This window comes from Antennarius striatus, chromosome 3 (assembly GCF_040054535.1).
Source record: "Antennarius striatus isolate MH-2024 chromosome 3, ASM4005453v1, whole genome shotgun sequence".
In the NCBI taxonomy this organism is placed as follows: domain Eukaryota; kingdom Metazoa; phylum Chordata; class Actinopteri; order Lophiiformes; family Antennariidae; genus Antennarius; species Antennarius striatus.
In genome coordinates this window covers 21,539,411-21,564,562 of record NC_090778.1, presented here as the reverse complement: position 1 = coordinate 21,564,562, position 25,152 = coordinate 21,539,411, and the positions used below count along the sequence as shown (strand labels likewise).

General features: G+C 38.6%; 2 protein-coding genes across 2 annotated transcripts; one reads left to right on the top strand and one right to left on the bottom strand.

The window, feature by feature from the left end:
* The first annotated feature begins 2,875 nt into the window (after positions 1-2,875).
* LOC137593241 (hydroxycarboxylic acid receptor 2-like) lies at positions 2,876-3,841 on the top strand. The gene has a single exon (XM_068311937.1). The coding sequence runs from the start codon at positions 2,876-2,878 to the stop codon at positions 3,839-3,841; it is 966 nt and encodes a 321-aa protein (XP_068168038.1).
* Positions 3,842-5,549: 1,708 nt separating this feature from the next.
* On the bottom strand, positions 5,550-24,856 carry kntc1 (kinetochore associated 1). Its single transcript, XM_068311380.1, has 62 exons — positions 24,788-24,856; positions 24,375-24,521; positions 24,147-24,267; positions 23,280-23,395; positions 23,064-23,142; positions 22,877-22,954; positions 22,746-22,780; positions 22,554-22,664; positions 21,774-21,867; positions 21,460-21,512; positions 21,232-21,344; positions 21,084-21,138; positions 20,905-21,003; positions 20,775-20,818; positions 20,616-20,675; positions 20,433-20,508; positions 20,095-20,220; positions 19,781-19,947; positions 19,557-19,668; positions 19,237-19,380; positions 19,083-19,139; positions 18,843-18,914; positions 18,586-18,702; positions 18,131-18,274; positions 17,940-18,035; positions 17,608-17,711; positions 17,411-17,513; positions 17,189-17,323; positions 16,989-17,108; positions 16,702-16,774; positions 16,340-16,407; positions 15,959-16,260; positions 15,590-15,762; positions 15,105-15,205; positions 14,470-14,614; positions 14,288-14,344; positions 14,033-14,196; positions 13,829-13,933; positions 13,602-13,730; positions 13,196-13,312; positions 12,981-13,090; positions 12,627-12,843; positions 12,397-12,486; positions 12,141-12,306; positions 11,851-11,909; positions 11,551-11,767; positions 11,404-11,477; positions 11,092-11,302; positions 10,793-10,905; positions 10,610-10,665; positions 10,238-10,316; positions 10,030-10,154; positions 9,771-9,906; positions 9,593-9,688; positions 9,403-9,459; positions 9,195-9,249; positions 8,410-8,473; positions 7,936-8,065; positions 7,740-7,829; positions 6,162-6,316; positions 5,975-6,077; positions 5,550-5,851 (listed from the first exon to the last, which is right to left on the bottom strand). The coding sequence occupies exons 2-62, from the start codon at positions 24,510-24,512 to the stop codon at positions 5,804-5,806; spliced, it is 6,654 nt and encodes a 2,217-aa protein (XP_068167481.1). The 5' UTR covers positions 24,513-24,521; positions 24,788-24,856; the 3' UTR covers positions 5,550-5,803.
* Between the last annotated feature and the right edge of the window lie 296 nt (positions 24,857-25,152).

The following is a 25,152-nucleotide window of genomic DNA, read 5'->3' as shown; positions in this document are numbered from 1 at the left end:
GCATTTTCATGTTGCTTGCACGTATAATCAGTGTTTTATAATTAAAGTATCTCCACTTAGAGGTAAAATTATCACAATTTTTGTTAGGACAGCAGCTAATAAAGTTGTGGGTAATTTAATTCCAATGCTAGCAAGTCCATAAAGATAAAACCAACTATCGTCAGAATGCAGCTGTCATCAGTTAGAATAACTCTGTGAATTTTGGTCTGGCAAGAGCAGCAGGAAGGAAGCTATTAAAGCAGATCAGCACATGGATAATGAGTCACATGTACTTAGACTCATAATGTTAAAATGGATACATCAACAAATTACAATGGATTTTCCCACTTAATTTACTTTATGTCTGCATCATCCTTGTTAAATGGATTATTGGTTTGTATTATGTTGGGTCTCACACTTTGTCCTAACTGAGCTGATGATCTGCTTGACCTGTGGTATGCAGAATAACCTGTTTTCTGTCCCCAGCGACTGCTTCTTCTGACTTTTATCACTTGACATCCGCTGGTGAAACCTTAAGAAGGAAATAATTTCCTTCATTTACACAATGAGTTTTCTTGTGCAGATTATACTTGGGCTCAGACCACAAACTGTCACTGTTGGTTGAATCCTTGAACCCTCTCATCAAGAGCAATGAACAGAAGCCTCTAAAGAATAAAAAATGTCAATGGATTCTTTTTTTACTGTTCTGTCTGCATTTAGTTCCCTTCAAGGCTGTAAAGCTGGAATATCATGTTTGTGGCACCAGGTGAGGTAGAGATCATAACATTTTGTTCACCAGGTATGAAAATGAAAGAAGAGGGACAGACAGGACAACAGAACAAGGGAACAAAAGTTGTTTGCTCTGCAGGCCAAACTGGCTCTTTTGCATTTTTCCATACCGGTTCCAAACTTTAGTACTGTCCACCCATTCTCAACCAATCAAGTCGCATGACCCATGTGATTTTCCCTAGATACATTACAGTGTGTGGTACTGATGCTGTAAATGTCAGAAGTAGTGACGATAGATAGATAGATAGATAGATAGATAGATAGATAGATAGATAGATAGATAGATACATAGATACATAGATATAATAGATAGAAATTGCACATATCCACTGCTCAGGCATTACATAATGAATAAATGCTGGATAAACACCAGGAGAAAAAGAAACCCTGACACCACTAGACATACACTACACTAACAGACACATGCAGCACCAACAGGACATATACTAAACTAAAACTAAAATATAAACAGCATTAAAAAAAATATAAAGTGAAAGTGAAAATAGCAGGAGGCCCACATGGTGGGTAAGGTACATGTACATCCTTCTTACATTGTCAGGCATGTCACTATCTAATATCAGAACATCACAACACCTTGGCCCCACTACACTGCAGCACAGGCTGACATCCCATCTCCTCCCCTCCATTCAACCGCGTGCTGACCTTGCCACATCCCCCTCGCTCCTCCTGAGAGAGTCATCGTACCCCGTGATGGCGCGGGGCACGAAGGAGGACCTCAGCCTCTCTGTGGAGGCGCTGTGTGACAGCAGTCTGCCGCTTAAGGTGCTCCTCTGCTGGGTGCTGTGCATTATGTCACGTGAAAACACGCCTAACAGTGATTTTAAAAAGTCTTACCAGTCATTTAAAAAAAGCAAGATGTGGAATTTTGATTTTCTCAGCTAATTTTTATTTTGTCTGAAACCTTTAAATTTGTTTTATCACTTTGTAAAGAACTATGGTTTGTTTTACACAAAACAGTACTCCACAGAAACTACTCACTCATGAAATGCTTGGCATAGCAAGTCTTCTTTTTAACTCAACCTCAACCTGTGTGTGTGTATGTCACACACATCTTTACAAAACTAGGATTTGCTGTATGTTTTTTATAAAACACTTAAGTGAATAAATAAAATGTGTAATCACTCATGAAAATCAGCACCACCCTCACAAGGATAAATGCTTAAGCAGTCTAAAAAACAGATAAAAAAAGCAACTTCCACTAATGTCATCCACTAGATGGTAGTAGGGATTTAAAAACTATTAGTGTAACTAGTCTGTGACAAATTATGTAATGTTCAATCATGATGAACCAATTCATTCTTCATATATTGTCAGAGACCCTCCTGGTAATCTCTTTATTTATATATTCTCATCATTAAATCATCATGTTTAACTCTCCATTCCCACACAGCAGGTAAAAACAACCTTAATACACATAAATCTGTGTATTTTCAGATGACATCTACATTATGACCTCACCAACATCAGGACAAGAACATTCAGAACACTAAGTTTGTCAGACCTCACCAATGGTCACAAAAAGTCACCAACAATAAACACTAGAACCAAGGCAGTCAGAGACTGCAACATCCCGCAACACCCCTGAATTCAAAATTTTACCCTGACCTACTTTCAGGGTAAATACATAATAAAACTCAATGTTACAATATAATTTGTTGGAATTAGTTTATATATAATAGTTCTATTAAATGCTTGGACAAATAGACTTGAGTCTTGTACCAGATAACGTCCATAACATCAGATCACTAAATAAAACGAGAAAACAACAAATTTGATTCAAAATTACAAACATTTCAAAGACATTTAACTTAATTCAAAATGCCCAATTTAGAATAGGAGAAGTCAAAAACAGAATATTATTAGAAGTGTCATTATAAAACAGGAAGACGGTCAGTAATATTCAAAGTGAGAGAGAAATTTGCTGTTCTTTGAAATCTAGTTGGTAGAATTTTGAATGTGCTCTTAAAAAGTCCCTCACTTGCTGCTATAGCCAAAACCACAGATCTTTTTTTCCATTCTTCTTCATGAAGTCTACAGACTGAAAGTTATTTCTTGATCTAGCCAGACAGACAACACATAGCTCATCATGCTGTGCTATTTTAATGGGACTGTATTAATCAATGTTCTCCCTACAATTTTGATGACAGAAATTGTTTTAGGAATAACTGGAAATGGTTTGGCTCTCTGGATCTTCTGCTTCCACATGAGGCCCTGGAAGAGCAGCACAGTTTTACTCTTCAACCTGGCAGTGGCTGACTTTCTGCTCATCTTGGCCTTGCCCTTCCGTGCCAGCTACTACATCTCTGGGATCAAGTGGATGTTTGGAGACACGCTCTGCAAAACTTGCCTCTTCATGCTGGCAATGAACCGCAGCGGAAGTACCTTCTTCTTGATGGCTATTGCTGCAGACAGGTTCATGCGTGTGGTGTATCCTCATCATCCCATCAACACTCTGAGTGTCTTTAAAGCCACGTGTGGAGCACTTGTGCTGTGGTTGGTGACCATCTCCATGACTGTTCATGTCTTCAACTTGGCGACCAATAACACAACCTACTGCGAGAGCTTCATGATTGACTCTGAACCTCATCGTAATCTAAACTGGCATAAGTTTGAGTTCCTCTTGTCCTTTATCATTCCTCTGCTGGTGATTTTCTACTGCACAGTACTCATTATTAACCACCTGAGAATGAGTAGATTGGCTCGACATGCAACCATTAAGAAAACCTTGTGCTTCCTTTCGATAGTCGCTGTGCTCTTCTTTGTTTGTTTCCTTCCAAGCAACATTATGCAAGTGCTAATCTGGATCAAGACCCACAAATTAGCCAGCAGCCCACTTGTTTCTGAAGTGTGTCCTGCCCTGGAAGACCTGTCCAATGCATTTTATATCACTGTCAGCCTGACCTATCTCAACAGTGTGTTGGACCCTGTAGTTTACTACTTCTCCAGTCCTGCCTTCAGCAGGATCTGCAGGAAAATTCTCAATCTACACCAGGAGAGCATCACTGAGTCGACACCTCGAGAAGCAGCGTCCCAGTCCATCAGCCAGCTGTGATCAGGAATCCTGACAAGGACACTGCAAGATCATCGCAGCGAACATTTAGATTAAAACCAACGTAGAGCTGTTGTGTGCAATATCATCCCTCTGTTTTAACAACATAATAGTATACCTTTTAAATTAGATAATTAGTATTAAATGTCTGCAAAACTTGTGTTATTTTAACCTTTAATTTCATCTCGAGAAAAATTAATTGGAGCATATTTTAATACAGGTAGATAATAGCAGGCCAAGAAAACTTTCCTATGATTAAAACGTCATTTATAAAAGGTAATGAGTTGCTAATGTCAGAAAGCTACGTTCTAAGAGAGAGGGAAGACATCTGATTTTATTATGAGGCAATACATCTTTTTAGGCAATGAGAAGTAACATTCCTATGATTCTTAAAAAGTGCTTACTCTTATTTTTGGATTTATTAACAATTAACATTAATCTCCAGCTCCAATGGAAAGAACCTGACTGCTGGGCAGAGGGTCTCAACCCTCTGACATTTAGGGAACTGCCATGTGGAATTTAACAACATTTTCTGATCCAAGTAACATTCCAGTGCATTTGTGTTGCTCCAAAAGAGCAGTCAGGAGCCAATGTAGGATTTAAAAAAAAATCTTATCTACCTTATCTTTAAAGAAGAGGAAACATTTTGCCAAGTCTCTGTACATAAGAGCTTCACACATCTTATATATTTTTAAACAGTCATGTCACTGTGCATAGATCCAATTGGCCTTTGTGGTTGAAACCCTTCATCACATAATTAAAAACACTCAATGATTCCTTCTTCATAGCAGCTGACTTTTCAGACCATAGATTGATTGTTGATATCAGTGTATTTCTCAGAAAATGCTTAAGGAGTTATCATTTTTATGTTAAGTCTATAAAGTTGCTACTGTAAAAACTGAAGGGTTGTGTATAAATCTATTACTGTATTTGGAAGTGACAGCTAGACAAAGAGATCAGGAAGTACTCTATTCTATGATGTGTCCTGAAAAAATGCCTTGAAACCATGTTTTGTTAAACTGCAGTTGCATCCAGACAACGAAACCAAGACTGGTGGGAACCGGTCTCAAGGACACATCTGCTGCAGTCTCTCGGGAAAGAAATTTCGTAAGAAACCAGTCCATCTTAGACACGCCCATGAAATAGTATAAAGGTAGAAGAATCTCTTTGTCTAGTTGCACTTAAGCTTTGATAGTTTGCTTGTAAAACTTCTGTGCCTGGATTATTCTGTAATAAAGCTAGGAAGAACTTTTCATCTGTTTCCAGTCTTTCTTCGTGACCAACATTCTCACTACCCAAAATCAAACGAACGCGCGGAGGCTGCTGAAGAGGATCGCCTCCAACACAACATTGACGAGATATGATGAATTCATCATTATCAATTAAAAATTCATTGACTTGATCCCACTTATAAAGTCAATTCATTAATATCCCGTCATTCATGGGAAAGCAAAATCATCAAACATCTGTGTCAAAAATCTAAATTGACTGGCATTGTTTGTGATACATCTGGAAGTCAAGGGCTTTCATTTCTTTCTTTCATCAGAATCCAGACTCAGTTTGTCAATGCCGATGTTTTTTTGAGACCGTTGATTGTTGGAGGGAAGAAAAATCTCTCCAAACATTTCCCTATTTAAATGAGGATAACCCACCAAAGGTTTACATACTTCAGTTTATTTGTTTCTGCATCAAAACAATAAAATGCTGCCATGTTTGACGTTTGAGAATATAAATATAATTTACACAAGTTACTAGTATATCATCCATGTATGTTATCTAGCAACTAAAACAAAGACAAACAAGTCAGGAACAAATAAAATAAAAATCGAAAATAATCCTGCCAATTCTACGCTTTCAGATCTCAAGAATTCCTCCACAGAATCAACAATGAAAACCATTTTATCAAATATAATTAGAACAGTTACAAGATAGATGTTAAGTGCATATGTTGTTGCAAGAATATATTCAGCTGTCGGTTTCTTCCAAAACTCCATTTTGCATGTTGAGAAACTCCTGTAAAAACAAGTTAAAGTGGAAAATAAAGAATTGGTTAATCAAATATTCATATTAGTTACTTTTCTGTGGTTTGGATTATATAACAGACTAAACTGGGTTCATCATATCAGCTTCACTCACCTTCAGGCGGCTTGATGAAGCTGAGCTGCTAGCCACTGTTTTCCCATTTTGATGCTCTCTGTGTTTCATGAACTCACAAGCGAGGGAGTCAGCGTCATCCTGACTGAAAAAGATTTGAAGGGAAGAATTTGTTTTCACATTTTACTGACACGGGCAAAAAAAAAGCAAGCAAACAAACACAACTTACCGGTTCTGGCTGATCAGGTAGTCAACACAGTCTTTCACTTGGTTAGGTTGGCAGCTGGTCACAATGAGCTGCTTCAGGTGCCTGAAATGTTCCGTTGTCAACAATTTCTGGTGTTGGCCATTTGTGATGACGAACGTTAACACGGTCTCGCTGATCTGAGGGATCATGGAGGAATTACAATCACATTATGAAATTATGCAACATAATGGATATAATATGTTAAATAGAATGTTGACATTCATTTTGTTCAGTGTAGAGGGCCCCCATGATGCCAGCAGAACTTTGGTTGTGTTCATGAGATTTTTCTATAGTTTTTAATTATGAGTTTATAATGATTTTAATCAGCACGTGTGTAAGTCAGTGATTGAGAGAAGAAAAGCATCTCTACAGTAAAACTTGTCTTCTCTGCGTCTAATTATTTCAAACTGTGTAACAAAGCCAGCAGGGTGGGAGAGGCAGAGAACACTGACGCAAATAATACAAATGACATTTCACTGCCAAATTCTATCAAAAGAAACATTAGATGGGGAAAAAGGCGAAACTAACTTTTTAAAGCAATTTTGACAATCTTTATGTCAGCTGAAGATTCGTGAAAGGAAGTGAGAACATGAGAGAAGGGGGTTTATAAACCACAAAGGTCCGTGAGCCAGAACTGAAACAGTTTATTGCCTTTGTTTGTTTAATGTTTTTTTGGGGGGGTGAGTACCAAAGCCGCAGCGTTATCTGCCGCTGGCAAGTCTGAGTCTGAATTTGACTCAAACAAAATGAACCAGTGAAATGGGAAGAATCATTTCCTCCAAAGCTTAGTTTTTAAAAGTAAAAATGTTCTGTTAGCAAGTCAGAGTTCTGCTCAGTTACTGCTTTATTCATGCACGCCTGTGTGTGTGTGTGCAGGTTTAATATGCAGAGTCATTTTAGGATGTTTTTAATGATTTTGACCATGCATTGTTTTCCTATTTGAGGCATGTTTGTACGTGCTGTACTTGCTCTTCTCAGTTCCTACTTATACAACCACATTCATGATCATCTCAACAACCGCTAAGGTGATCTTTTACATTTTCACAATATCTGAGTCATTTTCCCACCCGAGTGCATTACTGATTTAGGGCTGACGCACAAACATATCAACACGTACACCCTCACACATCCACTGATAAGGTGACAGCACTTTTTAAAAAAAAATTTATATACTGATCTGATCCCGGAAGGGAAATTAAGAAGACACTCTAGTTAGTAAGTACTTCAAACGCATGCATACATGTTACTTTGTACAGGCCCCTGTAGCACACACATACACAAGGAGGCCTGTAAGCATGCAGGGGGAGGTAGCCCCTTTGTGGAGCACCCCAAGGGGAAAAGCACCTTGCTCAAGGGTACCTTGGCAGAGCTCCAGAGGTGAGCTGACACCTCCCACTGTCAGCTCACACTCTGGGTGTTAATGAATACAATGTATCATTTTATTTAGCTTATACCTTAAAACACCAAAAATACTCACAGTGAAAAAACAGTTAAAACTAAAAGAAACGTTTCAGTTTATGGTCGAGCTAAAGTCACATCTAAAATAAATTGTCGTCAAACCTGTGAGGGAATTCCAGCCAGTTCTCCAGTGTTCATTAACTCGTTCACCTGATCAAGGATGCTGACCGGGTTACAAACAGACAGAAAGCCCTGGTGCCAGGAAAAAGACAATAACAGTCATGACAATGTAATTTTAATGAACTTCTGAAAAATACAAATCTTTCAATCGACTACTCCTCACGTAACAGGGACTCACCTGGATCTGCTGAGTCTTTTTAACGGCACACGGGATGAGGAGAAGTGTTCCGAGGGCGAAAGCTGGCAGATTGAACTGTGCAAAGCGATTAGCAATTCCTATCAGGTCCAAACTCAACAGGAAAGGGCACCTTGAGAAGAAAGATGAGTGGCATGCCAGCGAGAATGTCACACATTATTAAGATCGTAACTTTCTTCTTCAATAACGTCCAACGTTCAGTAAAAAAAAAACCTGGATTGCAGTATCTTTTAAGACTTCAAACACAACCCTTTAACTTTTTATCAACACTTTTGCACAATCGTTCTGTTTTGAAACCGTATTTTAAAGTTTTATACATACATTAGGATAGTCTTCATGATTGAGAATTGACAGTGTTTGTAATGATCATCTACTCAGTTTTAGTTCTTTAAATTTGTAATTTATCCTAGCATGCAGAAATGTTAGTGGTAAATGCCTGAAGATAAAAAAACTTACTTGAGGAGAAGAACAAAGGTCTTGTAGAATGTTTCCTGCTGAACAGGACTCAGGGGAACAGAAGCTGTCACCAAGGAAAAAGATGTCATTTCCATGTTTTTACATACTTTTCGCATGTCAATGTTTCAAATCATCAAACAAATTGTAATATTAGACTGTAATAACCAAGATACAAACATAAAGGTTAATGCCACATTTTCCAAAAACAAATGCTGATGATTCTCAAGACTTTTTGGAAAAAAGGTGTTTGTAAGCTGTGTGTCCCATTACATCTGGCGTAAAGCTAAAACAGCATTCCATAAAAAAAATTATCATACCAATAATTAAACATGGTGGTGGCAGCTTGTGCTGCTTCAAATGAATCTGTCATTGCAACCAGAAGCTCAAGTATACAGTAATCTGGTTGTCAAGCAGGACAATTACCCCCACCCCCCCACCCCTAAGTCTACCTCAAAGAATCTCCCCTTTATTTTGTTGATTTTTATCATTTTAAGTCATTTCCATATGCTAATTACAAGTTTCCTTTGACAAGCATCCACTTTAAGGTTCAGCATGATCCACCCCCAGATTGAGGAGGGTAAAAACAGGCTTGGATGCCAGCAGATGCTTCAGGAATCCCATTCAGGATTTATATTAGACAATAAAATAATATATTCAGGTGATAGTTGAGAAAATACAAAAATATTGATGGATAGGGACCAGCATAAAGTAGTGATGCTTCAGCAACACATTCTGGTTATCCGAACCATTCAGCAAAGTGAGCTAGCTGTTCTAAATGTGTTTACCTGAGACAAAAGGTGCCAGTATCATACTCCTCCAAGTCCGAGAGAAACTAGAAATCTGGTGAGAGTAAATAAATTAATTTCACGATGCCGTGGGGCTGTAGGCTACTTAAGAGAAATTACTACTGATGTCACAACATGGCTGGCGATGAGCGATATTCAATTGGGTATTCAAATGCCAGTACCGGGTAATTAAACTACAGTACATTACCTCCCACAGTACTGGAACAGCCACTGCTGCCTCTAGCACCCTCTGGAGGTGGCTGATCTGGTGGGATGGAACATGTGAGTTTAGTATCACCAATTCAAAATCCAACCAATATTGTCACAGTGGATTGGACCTTTGGATTTTCAATTAAAAATAAAAAAATAAAAAAAAGAAGTAAAAATATTCTTCTCACCAAATTGAAGCTCAGCAGCTTCTGAAGCAGACCGTTCCACAGTTGAGGGTCATACACCTGATACTCCAAGCACAAGTCTGACACCAACCGCACCGCCTGAAAGGACAAAGGATTAGTTTTCCTATTATGAGTTACATTTCTGACATGTTGAAGTAAAGGTTGATGATCTGCCTGATACCTGTGGCTCATGACTGTGGTTCTTCCAAAGCCCTTTAATCAAACCTTCTTTGGGGCTGCTGAGGAATGTCTGCACTGTGTATGGGATGTTTAAGGCCTCCAGTTGAGAGACAAAGATGTGGCACTTCAGGTAATACCTGCATGGAGATGCAAAATAATAATAATAAATAAATAAATATTTGCACATCTTATAAACATAAAATTTATCCTGCAGTTCGTCATTCAATCAGTATTACTGAACCATTTTCCTGGATTCTTACTGAATTTTACTCCTGGGGATCTGCAACTGAGCTTCCAGAGTGGCTTTATCAGCGAGGCGGACAAGACAAAGCATCGCTCGAGTCCGATGGCAGAAAGTCAAACGAGGCCCAGAAGTACTGAGGGGCTGCAAGAACAAGTGCAGAAACAGCCATCAGGCACTTTCTTGGGGAACTTTGTGCAAATCTCTAGTTGCAGTTAATTACTAACCCAGGTCTCAGAAGATAGAATAGGTTTTAACAGACGGACGGCATCATCCGTCGGCAAAGACTGCAGCATGAACACCACCCTGAGAGCAGGAAGTGAATCGAGTCAGCACAGGAACTTTTATAGACTGAAATTTGATTAATAACAACTTACGAACAATTCAGCTTACAAACAACCTCTCTGAACCAATTGTGTTTGTAGATTGAGGACTAGCTGTGCTAGCTGTGTAAGTGCTTCTGAGTAGGTTGTTTTTCTGTCTGCCTTGGTGTTACTCAAATGATGACAATTAAAGTAGACACAGACGATGAAAAAAGCAAATAAAAGAAAACAAAATAGAATTAATGCAAGATGCTGCAAAAACAGGACTTGCCCCACCTCATCAGGTCTGGGTCCTCTTCAATGTTGCTGACACTTTCAGAGTTACTAATATCCTTTGTTAAGGAGAAAAAGATTTGTCAAAATTCCGCAAAATGTGTCTCAGACGTAATAAAACACAATGTTAACAAACTAATGACAGATGAACGGAAATCACATGGAAATGAGCTTAGAGTGACGAACCTTGGTTATGGCAGGGCCTGTTTTGCAGATCCATTTTTCCAACATCATGGTACGGATTTTACGGAGATCCACGTTGTTGATGGCAGCTATTTCTTTAACTGCTGCATGTATGTCTATGACCACCATTAAAAAGAAGCAACACTGTTGAGAACTTGCTCCCACTTCCAACAAATCCAATAATTCTAGCCTTCATTTGGATAGTACAGTTTAAAGAAAATGGCACAAAATACAGTGGTTGACATATGACTCTAGGACATATATTATGGTCCTACAGCTTGTTCAGCAGCCTGTTTCCTCACCAGGATAAGGTTGTCCTGCTGTGTTTCTGAAGTGCTGCTCCACACTGCTGTGCTCATACAGGGTGACTATGAGCCTGGCCGGCAGCCCAGTCAGTTTGAGAAGCTCTGGGCTGTTCAGCTGACTGGTCATCAAGGTATTCTCTGTGGCTGAGCGCTGAAACTGCAGCTTCAGCTTGGACAGAAAGGTCTCCCCTCTGGCCCGTGCTGCCTCCTGCTCAGTTAAACAGAAGTACATTCAAACACACCAGATCAACATGTGAGCCTGGGATTTTATGTTGTTACTTATGTAGGTGAAAAATCACAAATACTGACATCAAGTTTTGAGTCATTCACCCAAGCATCCCCAAGAGCCAAGCAGAACTTGAGTGACTGTGTCTTCTCGTAGCCTGTAGAGAGCACAAATCGATTCAGTATGTGAACATAACCAAACAGGCAACATGGTGGCGGCGCAGAACAGACCCGGTGGCATCTCCTGGGTGATTCTGTGTGCTGTGGCAGCGGCCCATTCCGGGCTCTGGATGCAGCGGATGTACTTCATCATGGTCTTGGCCACCTTAAAAGTCTCACTGTTGAAGCTATGACCGTGACCCTTTTTCCTCTGCTCCAAGAGTAAAGGCTTCATCTTCTTCTCGAACACATGGTTTGTTGCCGTCATGTATAATTTGTCAAGGCTCACCTAGACAGACACCAGATGAATAATGTCACACTTAAATCCATAATGTCTGTGAAAAAGTCAGCAATCATTTCAGTGTTCTTTACCTTCATCAGTTTGCTAATCAAAAGAAGTGTAGGGAAGGTCTCCTCACTGAGCTCTGGAGCTGAGAACATAAACAGATTTCATTTTCCTCAGTCTCACCTTCTATTTAAGCTACGACAAAAAAACCCCCAAACAACTCTTTGAAGACTGAAGTCTCACAAAGACGTGTAAAATGTGAAACACATTATCACTGAAATATCAACCCTTCCTTTAGAATCAGCTTGAAACCACAACTAAAAATTGCTAGCAACATCGCTGAAAGATGAAAATAAGACAACAGATGCTAACTCACAAATAATCTTCCAGAAATGTTTGGTCTGCATAAGGAGGTGGAAGGGCAATCTGCTGTTGCACAGATTGTTTGGCAGAAGCCCATTTTCCAACAAGTATGTGTTCTCCACATCTGAAGCAGGAGAGACTCTCTTGTAGGACTTCAGGTGCTGTAGGAGGCCAGCTGCCTGCAGATTAAATAACACTCATTGCTGCATAATACATAGTGTGTAGGATGATGAACTACTTCAAATCGAATGTGCCCGTTTTCACTTTACCTGACTAACAGAAAAGGTTGTCACATTCTCATCTGCGGCTTGAATGATTTTCAGCACCACCTCAATTCTCTCATAATTGTAAGGGCTGAGCTGTGTGAAGATTATTTAAAAGTTAGGGGGAAAAAATTTAAATTAAATAGTTTTAGTTTTGTTCAGTTGCCTTTGAAAATATATTTTTAAAATTCATTTGAATCATCTCTCTCTTCTGATTTCTTTCGTCCAGCACAAACCTTTGATATCGTAGAGCAAAGACTGTCTGTGAGCTTCCTGGTGCTGTGCAACATGGGGATGACCTGCAAAACCCGCTCCAGAGTGTCTGCATGACACAGAGGTGGCATCTCGTCCTGGCCCGTGTTCAAGTCTCCTTCACCTTCCTCATCCTCTTGGAGCAGCAACAAGGTGCTGATATACTGGTTGATCACGTCATCACGATCTAGACCAAAGGTGCTGCACACGGGAGAAGGGGCACCTCAAAACAGGCAGGAAAGACTGTGGTAGACACTTAAGGACAGTCTGGACCCAGAATGAAATAACTTTTATCATCGTGAAATGATGCATCTGACCTTACAGCATGAACAGCTCACCTGCAGTATTGGAGAATAATGTCTGGAGTGATTTTTCTGTTTTTCACCAGATCAGGGATCAAACTACTCTTCATCTCAGGCCTTTGGCGGAACACTGGCTGGATGGATATCTGCGGTAGAGCACGGTCAGGTATGCAAATATCAAGTCACCTCAAATATTACATCAGAATTATACTTTGGACATATTTTTGAAGTAATAATTTTCATTCACACACCTCCAGTTTCCCAAGCTTAATGCCCCATTCAGCATCAGTGATAACAGAAAGAAACTTCTGTTGTTCCTCAGCCTCATTATACATGCAGCAAAGATTGGCGCCGATCCTGGCTACGGCCTGGGAAAGCAAAAATTAATAAAATGTATTACGTCAAGAAACAGTACCTGACAAGTGTTGACAATGCTGTGTACAAGCAGCAAAGATAGAAAAGCTGCAAAACTGTGTAAAAATGAAACACGGTGAACCAAAGCAATTCTTTGCTGCTCATGACATTTTACTGTTTAGAATACAGTACTGACATTTATATTGTATTCAAGTAGCATCTGAAACATTCTAAAAAAGTCACTCAAGTACTCCCATAAATACTTGGAGACAGACAGAAAAAATGTGATGATGTATCAGATACCAGAATCTTGTCGTAGTTCTGCCAGGTGTTGTCAATGACTTTCCACAGTATTTTAAAGACTTCAGTTTTGGAGAGGAGCGTGCAAAGTCCAATAGTCAAATCGCAATCGACCACCCTCCAATTTAACACCTGTAGCCCACAAAAAATGGAGAGGAACCTTTTAAAATAAACTGAAATACAGTGCATCTAAAAACACACACTTCCCTTACACCAGACCCAGAACTGACCTTGTTCAAAAGAGCCACAGCAACAGCATTCAGCGTTGAAGTAGTTGTCTTCTGAAGATCATTCAACCATTTATTGTACTTCTTTAACTTTTCTGTATTATAAAGCTGATAGAACAATTGACAGTTTTCAATTACTATTTGTTGATAACAAACAATATTATAGCACGGCACGGCAATGTAACACTGGATATGTTGTGGCCGTACTTGAACACTGAGCTTCATATCCATCATGTTAGAAGTGACGTGCTGCAGGCAGCTGCCGTATGAGTTGACTAACACTCTCAAGGCCAGTTCCAGCTGACTGCACTCCTGTAACATCTGTAACATGTTGGACAGAGGATTCAGGAGAGGCTGCAAGTAGTTTGAACCTGCATTTGGAAGCGGAAAGACAGAAAGTACAGGTTCAACATGCTAAGCTAAAAAACAACAACAACAACAACAACAAACTTTGGTACAGACCATCTTCAAATGAGCAGTATGACAGACATGAACAGTCCAGTGGGTACAGCTTTGTCTCTGCAAGATTAAGAATGCTTGGAATGAATGAACATAACAGGCGATGGAATTATTTAACTGTAACCTGCCCTAAAGGGATAACCATCTTGCACTGATCCTGAAATGAACCAATTTGAGCATCTTACCCTGTGAAATAGGCAGTAAACAGTTGGTGATTTCGTACTGTACTGGCAGTACAGACACTGGGTCCAGAACGATGCAATCTTCATTAAAAACATCCTCAAATGTCCACTGAGAATATGGATCTTTTTCTGCCTCGGAGGTCAAATCCTGTAATTTGAACAAAATACGTTAGAACTGCAGAAGCTCCAGGATGGAAATGTTTATCTAATACTTCATGCAGATTTCATTGACTAGATTCCAAGTTACTAATTTGCAAAATATGATGAGTGATTTAAATGTCTGCAGACATATAACTAGTACTTTGACGATTAGTAGACTAATTAGTAGAAAATTATTCTGATAAAGGGTTAATCATTAAGTTTTCAATGAAACATTTACAAAAGTTTTCAGCTTCTCAATATGAAGAATTCCTACTTTTATTATTATTATAAATTTAGATTATAATAAACCAAAAGTATTTGGAAATATGTCAATAGGAATATTTCCATTGAATAGTTTAAATATTTAATCAAGTAAAAGAAAATAGAAAGAGATCAGCAGATGTCTCAATCAAAATAACTGCCAGTTGCAGCCAAACAAACAGCAAGTCAAGCAGAACCCAAACCAAAACATTCTTTCTTTAGAAAAAGATTCTGACCTTTGCTATGAAGCCGTAATTGTCTGATAACTGACACTGATGATAGACATCCGTAGCTAAACGTGTGCACTTGCAAAGTTCCAGACAGTCCAACAGCAGATCTGTAAATGATTACAACATCAATAATATAAATTTTGGAGCTAAGAAATGATTTCTCTAGTGAAATACTTGGCTTGAATGCCATTTCAGCTTTTTAAAAAAAAAAAATTTCTCTCTGACTTCCTGAAAGCAGTCAGTTTCTTCAACAAAATAAATTCTTGCAAAGTATTTGAAAGAATGCAATTGCTTATTCCACGGTTGTTTTTTTGTGTATTGTCTATGACATATCTAACAAAACCAGTTCAGTGGGTTTTTATCAGTGTAGTTTTATCAACAATTTTTAAAAATCTTTTTAAACTAGTAGAACAAATCAGTGACATTTTTATCGAGTATAAAATATGACTGATGAACTAAATGTGAATATGAAAATGCTTGATGTATTTCACCTGAGTGGCAAACAGTGATGGCTTGGCAGGCCAGATCATGAATGACTGCAGGCAAATCCATGTCATGAGGAAGCACCATGGGCACATCTGCCTCCAGCATCTGGCATAACGTCTTGGCAGCAGTGAACAAAACCTTCCCTGTGCTGGTGTTATAGTGGTGTTCATACAATTCACTGAAGATTTGAAGGAAAGGAAAAACAAAATACATTAAAACATGGGGAATTCCAAGTGTGCCTCACTGAACATTAGTGGATTTTTCAAAAATATATAAACAAATCCATCGTTCCAAGATCTCATGGGTAACAGCACATTCCATCCACCTACCCCTTGATTGACACAACTTTTATTCACACAACCAATCTTGCAAACCTGAGGATCTTGAGGGCCTTGTCCACCTTTCCCACTCGCAGTGCTCGCAGAGCCAAGTCTGACCAGAGCTCCTGCTCTGTTCGCTGCAGCTGCCTTCCCAGACGCCGTAATCCAGCTTCTGTGGAGATGGTCTTAGTCTTACCATCAGGATCATTAGCCACAACTGGAGTTGTCATGGCTTTTCTATTTGAAGAATTGCGACCACGCGTGTTTTCATAGGCTGTGATATGATGCTCCTGAATCTGTTTTCTGATATTAGGATCCTCATAGTTGTACGGGGTGAAAAAAACATCAAAGTCCTCCTAATGAAAAGAAAAGAAAACTGAATGATAGAATAATAGCTGGAATAACTGCTGAAAACATTCCTAAAATAAAACTTGCCTGTAGGTGGGCAAGTGCCTTGAACATGGTGAGATTGTTTTCACACTCCATGCTTTTCAGAGCATCATCTGCAAGAGGGTAAGAAAACTGGTCACTATAAGAGGTTCAAGAATATAATTTCAACAAAGACTTTAAAGCACTAATTTGTGTGATTATTTACTGCTTCATATAGATATAACAATATTTTTATGTGGCATCCAAAGCATGCATCCCAGAGCTTAAAAGAGAAACAAAACAACAGGTTGCTTGCAAAAAAAAAACCAACAAAAAAAACAAAAACCAGTTACTTGCAAAAAAACTAATCAGGATGGATTTTTGCAGGCAGTGAGTTGCTTCATAATTTTGTGGAGTAAAGTACTCACGCTTTTGAATTATATGCTGGTATTTTAGAGCCTCCACAGTCACTTGAGCAACAATCATCTGGAGCTTCTTGTGCTATTGAAGACAGGCAAGATGATACCAGAAAGAATACACACTCTGCTCCCCATAATGCTATTAAACCTTAAATGATCAGATCGTGATGTAGTGATCTAATTTTGAGTTCATTTGATGTACAGTACAGTCGTGTTTGACGCATCTGTTTGTGCATGTTAGCTTGTGTTATTTTAGCCGTTTAGGTACATAACTCCACTATCTTCCTTCTCCTTACTTCATGGGATAAGTGATCTTTGTCCTGCAGCTGCAGCCGAGCCCAGGCTGTGAGACGCTCAATCACACATTCCGCCTCTGCAGAGGACAGTTTCTTCAGGACAGTCATACATTCCTCAGTCTGAATGCAGCACAAAACAGTGTGTCATGATCATAAAAGCAAATGTTGTGATCTTCATATTTCCACAGAGAAGAACATACCTTGCCTTGGCCAATCAACTGGATGATATATAAGTAATTTATCTCTGAGGTTGGGAGTTTGTAAGCTTCAGCTAATGTCAGGGAGTCTTCCAAAGACATTGGCAGGTCTTGATTTTGGATATATCTTATCAGTGTCTGAGGAAGATACACAGCAATTGAAAGAAAATACCTAGGGAGGCACAGTAAAGATAAGATCCCATATTACCAACCAATCCTCATTACCATAATTTGAGTGTCGTTGGAGAGGTTGAAGTTGCGAATACCAAAGCCTCTCAAAAGTTTCCTCATTTCCATCAGACGGTAACTGTCCTTCAAAAGTTCCTGCCTGGGGAATGCATCAGATATAAAGGAATTGTTTTGAAACTGCTAATATTTCTAATCGTTGAAAAACAAATAAAACAACTTAGAAAGAAACCTACTTTGGTCCATCCATCTCTAGGTAGCGCTGAACCAGTTTTTCAACCACAGGACTCCAGGGTACAACAGCTTTCTGCATGATTTCAAGTACTGCATCCACCATGAGCTAAAAAGAAAAAGAAAAACGTGACTTTTCACAAATGATACTAATTTACATTTATAATCTGAATTTTCTGCTGCAGTTACAAAAATTAAACATGCTGTAACAGGCTGTCACACTTAAAATACAACAATTACCTCCAGTGATGCTGGAATTGCTGACAAACAAAGGTGTGAACATAAGTACGTGAGGTGCAAATAACTTCCACTGTATGCAAGAGTAAAGGGAACTTACATCAGTATCAGTCATGCAATGTAGCACAGCCACTGCTTTTGCTTCCCATTCTGTGAAGAGTGATGTTGTCTGAGAACTGCAGCGTTTGAGCAGATCCTAGTGAAGATCAGATTGAGAGTGGAAACACTTAACATTAAACATACAGGCAGTCTAAGTATGTGCCCAGTGGACTCACAGTGGTCAGGTTTTACCTTGATATACTGTAGAAGCAGCTCATCGAAAGGAATCTTGTGCTCTTCAGCATACAGCAGGACACTGTTCTCCACCGTGGCTGCGATCAGCTCTGGTGCTGGGACATTGTCCAGCATAAAGAACACCACACTCGTCACACTTCTCTTTTAAATTGAAAAGAAATACAGTATACATAAATAAAGTAGAAATGTGGGAAGAACGTTTACATACAATGATGTCACCATTGCCATGGTCCCATATGGAAAAATCAACATGGATAACATCTAAAATACAGTCAAGGCAGCAAACATCACATTGTGTTGATAAATTAGGACACTGACATGAGTCATGAACCTGTGACTCTTCGTAAAGCCACTAGATTTTCAAACAACCGGATCTCCTTTTATTAATGCTTTACAAAGCATCAATCTCACCTGAAATCGGGGTAGTAAAGTATGTCACTAAAGGGGCAAACCTTCTCAAACACAGAAAGTGAAAGTCTGCATTTGTATTTGTGGTGGAGGTCCAGGAGCTGGCGGAGGTTGGACACCAGGGACTTGAGGCTCTCCACCTCCTCCGCACCGTCATCATCCTTAAAATAAAGAAGATACAAATGCATCACGGATCACCAGCCGTCGTAATAACGCTACAGGTGACGTCTCCAGGTAGATCATGATTTTGTAAGCACAAACATTCATTCACAAAGAAAAGATAAAGATGCGTGTAACTCACAGACTTCATCAAGGCCCATAGAGAGGGAAGTCCAAGCACTGCCAAGTCCAAACCATTTTGGGGCCAGTTGCCCTGGATCAACAAATTACAAAATTTGCAAAAAAAATTAAGAAAATACGACTCTTACTCAAATTTTTTTTTTAAATCACCAAAAGTCTTTATAAAAGACGACAAAAACCTTAACAAATAGGCTTGAATTCTGACATTAGCATCTCTGTTTAATATACATTTTTCCTTTACCTTTTCTGTTAACTCCAAATTCCTTGTCCTCTGCTCCAGCCATCTCGCCAGGATTTTCTATGGGTGCATAAAGAGTCAAGACAGAACTTTCACTCATGAAAACAAAGCACCCTGTGGCTTATAACTAATTTAACAAAGAAAGAATGTAACCTACTTGTCCTGTTGGAAGCACTCTTCTCACAAAAGGAACAAAAACACTCCTAAACCAAGGGCAGAGGACTTGGGATGGCAGATCCTCCGGGATGGCAGTGAGAATGGTTTTAAGCTTGCTCTCATCAAAGTGCAGGGCCATCTGTCCCTAGAAACACACACAATATATTATGACATCTCAACCAATTTCTCACATACCTATCTTATTTTATCAATGTTATTTAAATGTGTTAACAGTATGTGCATGTACAGTTCTGCATCAGAACAAACACGAATGATCTAAAATGAATCCTGGTACAGTGGGTGCAAAAACACTTTCTTTACCTCATGTCTGAGCCAAAGAAGCTGAGCACTCTTCATGTCCCCTTCTCTTAAGAGGGTCAGAATGTCTGCTAAAGTGTCACTGCTGTTCAAAAATTCAATCCAGGCAATGCCACTAGGGATGACAGAATATAAATGCTCAAATCAAACATATTTATGTCACAGCCACACAATAATACAGAAAATTAGGAGCTGAGTGTGAGACGGAAGGAAGATATTGAATTTACTTGAAATTTTCCGTGCCGTGGAGGCTGCAGAATGTTGCCAGTCTGGCCAAAGCCTCTTGGATGTGTAAAGAGGAGTATCGAGTAGCAGTATGGTGTAGCATCTTCTCTGCTGTGGCGAAAGTTGGCCAAGGAGCCTTGAGGCAGTATTCGACCACATACTGCTCATCCTGGGCAACACATTTATTTTAAACTTGTATAAGTAAGGGATTAAAATTAATTCCTATTTGTTCAGTTGTATGGAAAAGTCTTTGGAAAAGTAAATTGAGACTAAGAGACTCAACAGTCATTCAGCTGAAATGCACTGTTATACTGACTGTGATCTTCATCAGGTTGTTTTTAGCTTCCTCCACAAGTTCGGACAACACATCCTGTCCATAGCCCCCTACTGATGCAGAGGCCAGCTGCTCCAGCACAAAATCAAGCTTCACCTTATAAACAAGCTGAACAAAAATATGACCGTTAGCCATACAGACCCCAAATGAGATTAACAAATTGTCAAGTTTAATATCATACATAAAAAAATAAATATGGCAAACATCTTTTCTTCTATTTTCCAATGATGTCAAAAAACTAAAACAAAAATCAATCTAGACCTCAACTGTCAGATGAATATGAACTTTCCTTTAACAGACTGAAAGACAAACAAACTTACCTCTAAATCCAATTCAAAAGTGATGGCAAACCTTTCAGCCTCTTCAAACATGTGCTTGTGAAGAAGTCTGCTGAGTCTGGGAAAAGAGGAAAGTTGAATTATTCACATTCTACAGACATCATAAAACTACAATTACAAATATTGCAACTTTGTAAATACATGTCTACATAATGGGAGCTATACCTGTTCTCAGGCAAAGCTTCTGTGAAGCATCTGACTAAGACAGAAGATACAGGCTCTTCTCTAGTATTTAAAGAACAAGAAAAAAGAGACAGCGTCACTTTAGAGAACTCCAGCTATCACTGGCAGAACACTACGGTAATCCTATAAAATACATCCTACCGTTCTGGATCTTCACAAATCCCCTCAATTAAATAAATTGCATCCTGAAATCATAGCACAGTGCAAGTTATTAAAATGTGACAAAAATACAAATGAAAAATCAATAAAACAGTAACAGATGATTGGTTACCATGTTCATTTTTGTCTGGACAAGACAAGAGACTGAGGAGACGTCCAGAGAGTAGCAAATAGTCATGGAGGGCAGAAGTCGTATTTGTACTGAATTGATCTGAGGAAAAAAACACAAGGAGTTCGGAAAAGACGACAAGATATCAACTATTCAAGTTTTGAAAAGAAATGTACTGCTACCTGACTGGTGCCTTGCTTTGTCAGTACAATCATCTTCATGTTGCTCTTGTCTTGTCTGAGACAAACACAGCTTGTGTTGATAATTGTTCAAATGATCACGTCTTTTGTATGTTTATAACTACAGTATATGACAAACATTAATACATACGGCGCCATGGAGGCAGAACCACATTCTGTGGTTAGTTCAAAGTCATGAATGGCAAGATCTGGCCACCCGTAAATCATGACAAGGAAATGCAGGTCCCAAAGACTCAAGGTGTCCTGAGGGTGAACGAGTGTGAATGAAACACACACACGTAAGGTAATAGTTTTGATTGAACCTCATGTAACCTCATGTATATGCCAAAAATCTGTGGTTGAAGACATCTGAACTCACCTCAGAGTCAAGAATATACATGAGATTTTCTACAACCACGATCTTCTTCACACCTAATAAGAAAAATATGAGAATATATCACAAATTTTACAATTTACTCAAGAAGCATTTAAATGTTTACATTTCTGAAAAAATGTTCCATGTTTTAAGTTTCCTTAAAGTTCTTTTTAAAATTAAGCTAATGCATGTATCACTTGTTGAATAATGTATGGGCTCAGTTCATAAACACAGGCTGTTAATCATGTACAGTAGTCTAAAGATGTCGTTCCCAAAGCATGGCTACACTACATATTGTACATGAAACACTAGCTTACCTGGTATTAAGCTACTGTCCACAGAGTGAGCAAAGCACATCTTAGCCTGAAGAGGGTCCATCCTCCAGTGAGTCAAAACATTTTCTTTATCCCCCTGTGAAGATAATTGTAAGACTACCTCCTTCAAGATATAGATTTTATACTGGTTTAGATAAGTAACTACTTTTCTTAGAAATCAAAGCTATTTTTTAGAACAAATATATTTCCAAAAGTCTTGTCTTAATATGACAAAGGTTTCAATAAATGAAAACTATTTTCTTAACTATGCGGTGGTCTTGAGGACTGGTTTGAGGACCATTGAACACAACTGCCATCCAAACAATCATTCATTTGGAAAGTTAACTTGAATATTAAATTACTGTAGATATTGCAAATATGTGGCTCTGCGATGCACTGGTGAGGCATAAGAAGCGTACTCCGACTCTCGCCCCTAGTCAGCTGGGACAGGCTCAAGATGAAGAGCGGTTGTAAGTGAGACGATTACAGTCTCTCTTGCCAATAAGAAGATGAAAGGATGGATTACAAAGATTTGTTTTTCTTTGTAAACTTTGTGACAAAATAAAACTGAGGAATTAAATTAAAAAACAAAACAAAAACAACAAATCTCTATATATTATGAAAAGGTTCAAAAGGAAAATGAGCAATAAATACAAGGATGAGTACCATGGTCTAAAAGAGGGGCTCAGTTTAATTCAATTGAACTTTGTCCTTAAAATATGTCGAAAAAAATGTTTCTTAACCACAGGTTTTTAATGAATCAATAGCACTTCTCATACAGACCCCGATCATCAAGTGGATTTCGTAACCCAGATTGAATGTCACCGCTGTACTGCAGCCTTCGTCATGGTACTCTTCAGTAGAGCAGAAGTCTATCTTGATGAGAGACTGGAGCTGAATTCAGCAAAAAGTGGGATTACACCTTCGTTGAAAAAATCTTTTGGAATAGCAACAAAGATAATGGTCTTTGATTACCTCTTCTAAAGCTCCCACATCCATTATTTCCATAGCTGTGATGGGAAAACAAAAATTAATGCAGTGTTTACTTTTTAAAACAAAATTTTGAAACACAATTTGACATCTCGTACACATTATACGTTTCATACCTTTCTCAATTTTTGCAAGGGCAAAGTTTGTTATGTGAAAAAATCCGTCTTTTATGAGAAGAAACATATGGTACATCCCTGCAAATGAAAAAAACCCAAAACTAAATTACTTGTAAAACTCTTCATTATTCCAGTACATGCTGCCACCATCATGTCTGTTCTCCTGAAAATCATATAGATATTTTACCTAAGATAGCCTTATTCTCCTCTATGATGATATTGCGGTATGTTTTCTTATCTTCACTGGATGGTGTCTGTACCAAATTCTACAAATCAAAAACATAAAAGACATTATTAATGTAGATACAGGAATAAATCAGAATTGAAGTGAGGGATCAAATCTAATGTCTTCTTTTTCTTGTAGGTGATAAATTACATACATTAAAAACAACAACACTCATACCCTGGTGAGAAGGATTGTCTTGTGTGGAACATATATCAAGTGAAGTTTTCCATTTCTTTCACAGACCACTAAAAACTTTCCTTCCAGGCATACATCAATGGCATCAACATCCGTTTCTGAAAAAAAAAATGGAATTAATTTTCAGCAGTTATTGTGCAGGACCAAACTACTCCAACTTGGAATGCGATGAAACCTATCTAGCATAAATATTGAAATGTACACAGGGCAGCTGTCACATCCAAAGACATTCAATGTCACAGAGGTAAATAAAAAAAAGTTATGGTACAACTACAATATCTGACAGACATTGATGTCATATATAAATGTCTCAAATTTTTTTAGTCTAATTTAAGAGTTCTTGTTCTGGCTCAGAGCTGCCATTGTTCAAGGTTTAGTAGAGATGAGCTATGTCAGCTAAATCTTCAGCATCAGATGATATGAAACATGCATTAATACAGACATATCATTGTAAAACGTAGATTTTTACCTCTACAATACTTCTCATTTGGTTCTATTTCAGTTGAACCGTACAAACATTAATTGTCCTGCGTGACTCTGACAGGCAGATGTTCACTTTAAAATGAAAACATTATTACATGAATGCTCAATACTTTGAAATTGAAGTATGGAAGACAGCTAATGATAATTAGTGCAGTCCTCCTTTGAATTGATTTTGTCTGGACTACAACTCACCTCATCATACAGTGAAATAACAGTGAAAACTATGCATCAGTTACCTTTGGTCCCGCTAAAAGCTGATTAATATACAGTCACACATTGAAAACTTCCTCAGAGGACAGAAACTGAGACATAACGACAGTAAACACATGCAGTAAACAGAAAAGGAAAAATAATGGAGTTGTTTACCAAAGTGAAGAAGCAGGTGGGTGGTCTGGTAGCTTTGGTCAAACAGTATGACCGTCTTGTCAGCAACAATGAAACTCCAGTTTGACCCACTGGAGGAGAAGAGACGAGGATCTGTCTGGACCTGCAAGAACCATGAGTTCCCATCCGATCACTGACCACTGCTGTCACCATTGAGCATCTAAGACTACTTCGATCTAGTGGGATGTAAAAGCATGTGCCATTACTCACCTCATTGGCAGTGGATATTTTCACCAGTGTGTCCACCTGGTACAACCCACTACCATTGTCCACCCTTGAAACACTACCGAGCCGGACAGTGTTTGTGTCTTCATTTGTCAGAACTTCGACGTCGGTCCACATCGCCATTTAGTTAAGCTTTCGAAAAAAGTGGTCGTTTATAGTTGTTAATTTGAAATACAAGGAGAGTTGATATTAGTTACGGTTTCCTCTGCACTTCGTATATATGTTGCGACTATGAACTATTTACAGGGATTACACATGAATCGCCCCTGTTAAACGCATTAATAAATTAATGAAACTGTATGTAAAAACTAATGCTAACAGAATGTAAGAAGAATCACGTATCTGTAAACAATGGTCAGGTAGAAACACATAAGAAATTAAAAGTTGAGTATCCTCACCGATCTGATGGTATAATCAAACATCACAAATAAAGTGAAGCGACATAACTCAACAGCCTTAGCTTTACATTTTGGCGGGTTGCTTTCGTTTATTAATGAAGTTACTTTTCCCTTATCAATGTCTTACAGATGTAACTTCCTCAGAACTTACGCGGGAATTGTGCCATCTTTGTTAGATTTGAAAACAAATAAGCTCTGATTTAGCTTTAATATTACTATACACACATCAGATCATAAATATACTTATTTAAGAGATCATGTCACAAATAGCAAGTACACATCAAAGGTTTCAGTGCTGCCTACCAGGCAAAACCACGGGGAAAATATTATCACTGTAGTGTTTCGCAGGACCGTCCGGAAACCCT

Excerpts from the sequence above, each read along its gene's own strand:
- LOC137593241 (XM_068311937.1), top strand. The coding sequence starts at position 2,876 with ATGCTGTGCTATTTTAATGGGACTGTATTAATCAATGTTCTCCCTACA.
- kntc1 (XM_068311380.1), bottom strand. The coding sequence starts at position 24,512 with ATGGCGATGTGGACCGACGTCGAAGTTCTGACAAATGAAGACACAAAC. Across the intron at positions 23,396-24,146 it reads CCACCTGCTTCTTCACTTTG|AAACGGATGTTGATGCCATT; the intron begins GTAAACAACTCC and ends TTTTTTTTTCAG. Across the intron at positions 13,731-13,828 it reads CTGTGGCTCTTTTGAACAAG|GTGTTAAATTGGAGGGTGGT; the intron begins GTCAGTTCTGGG and ends TGTGGGCTACAG.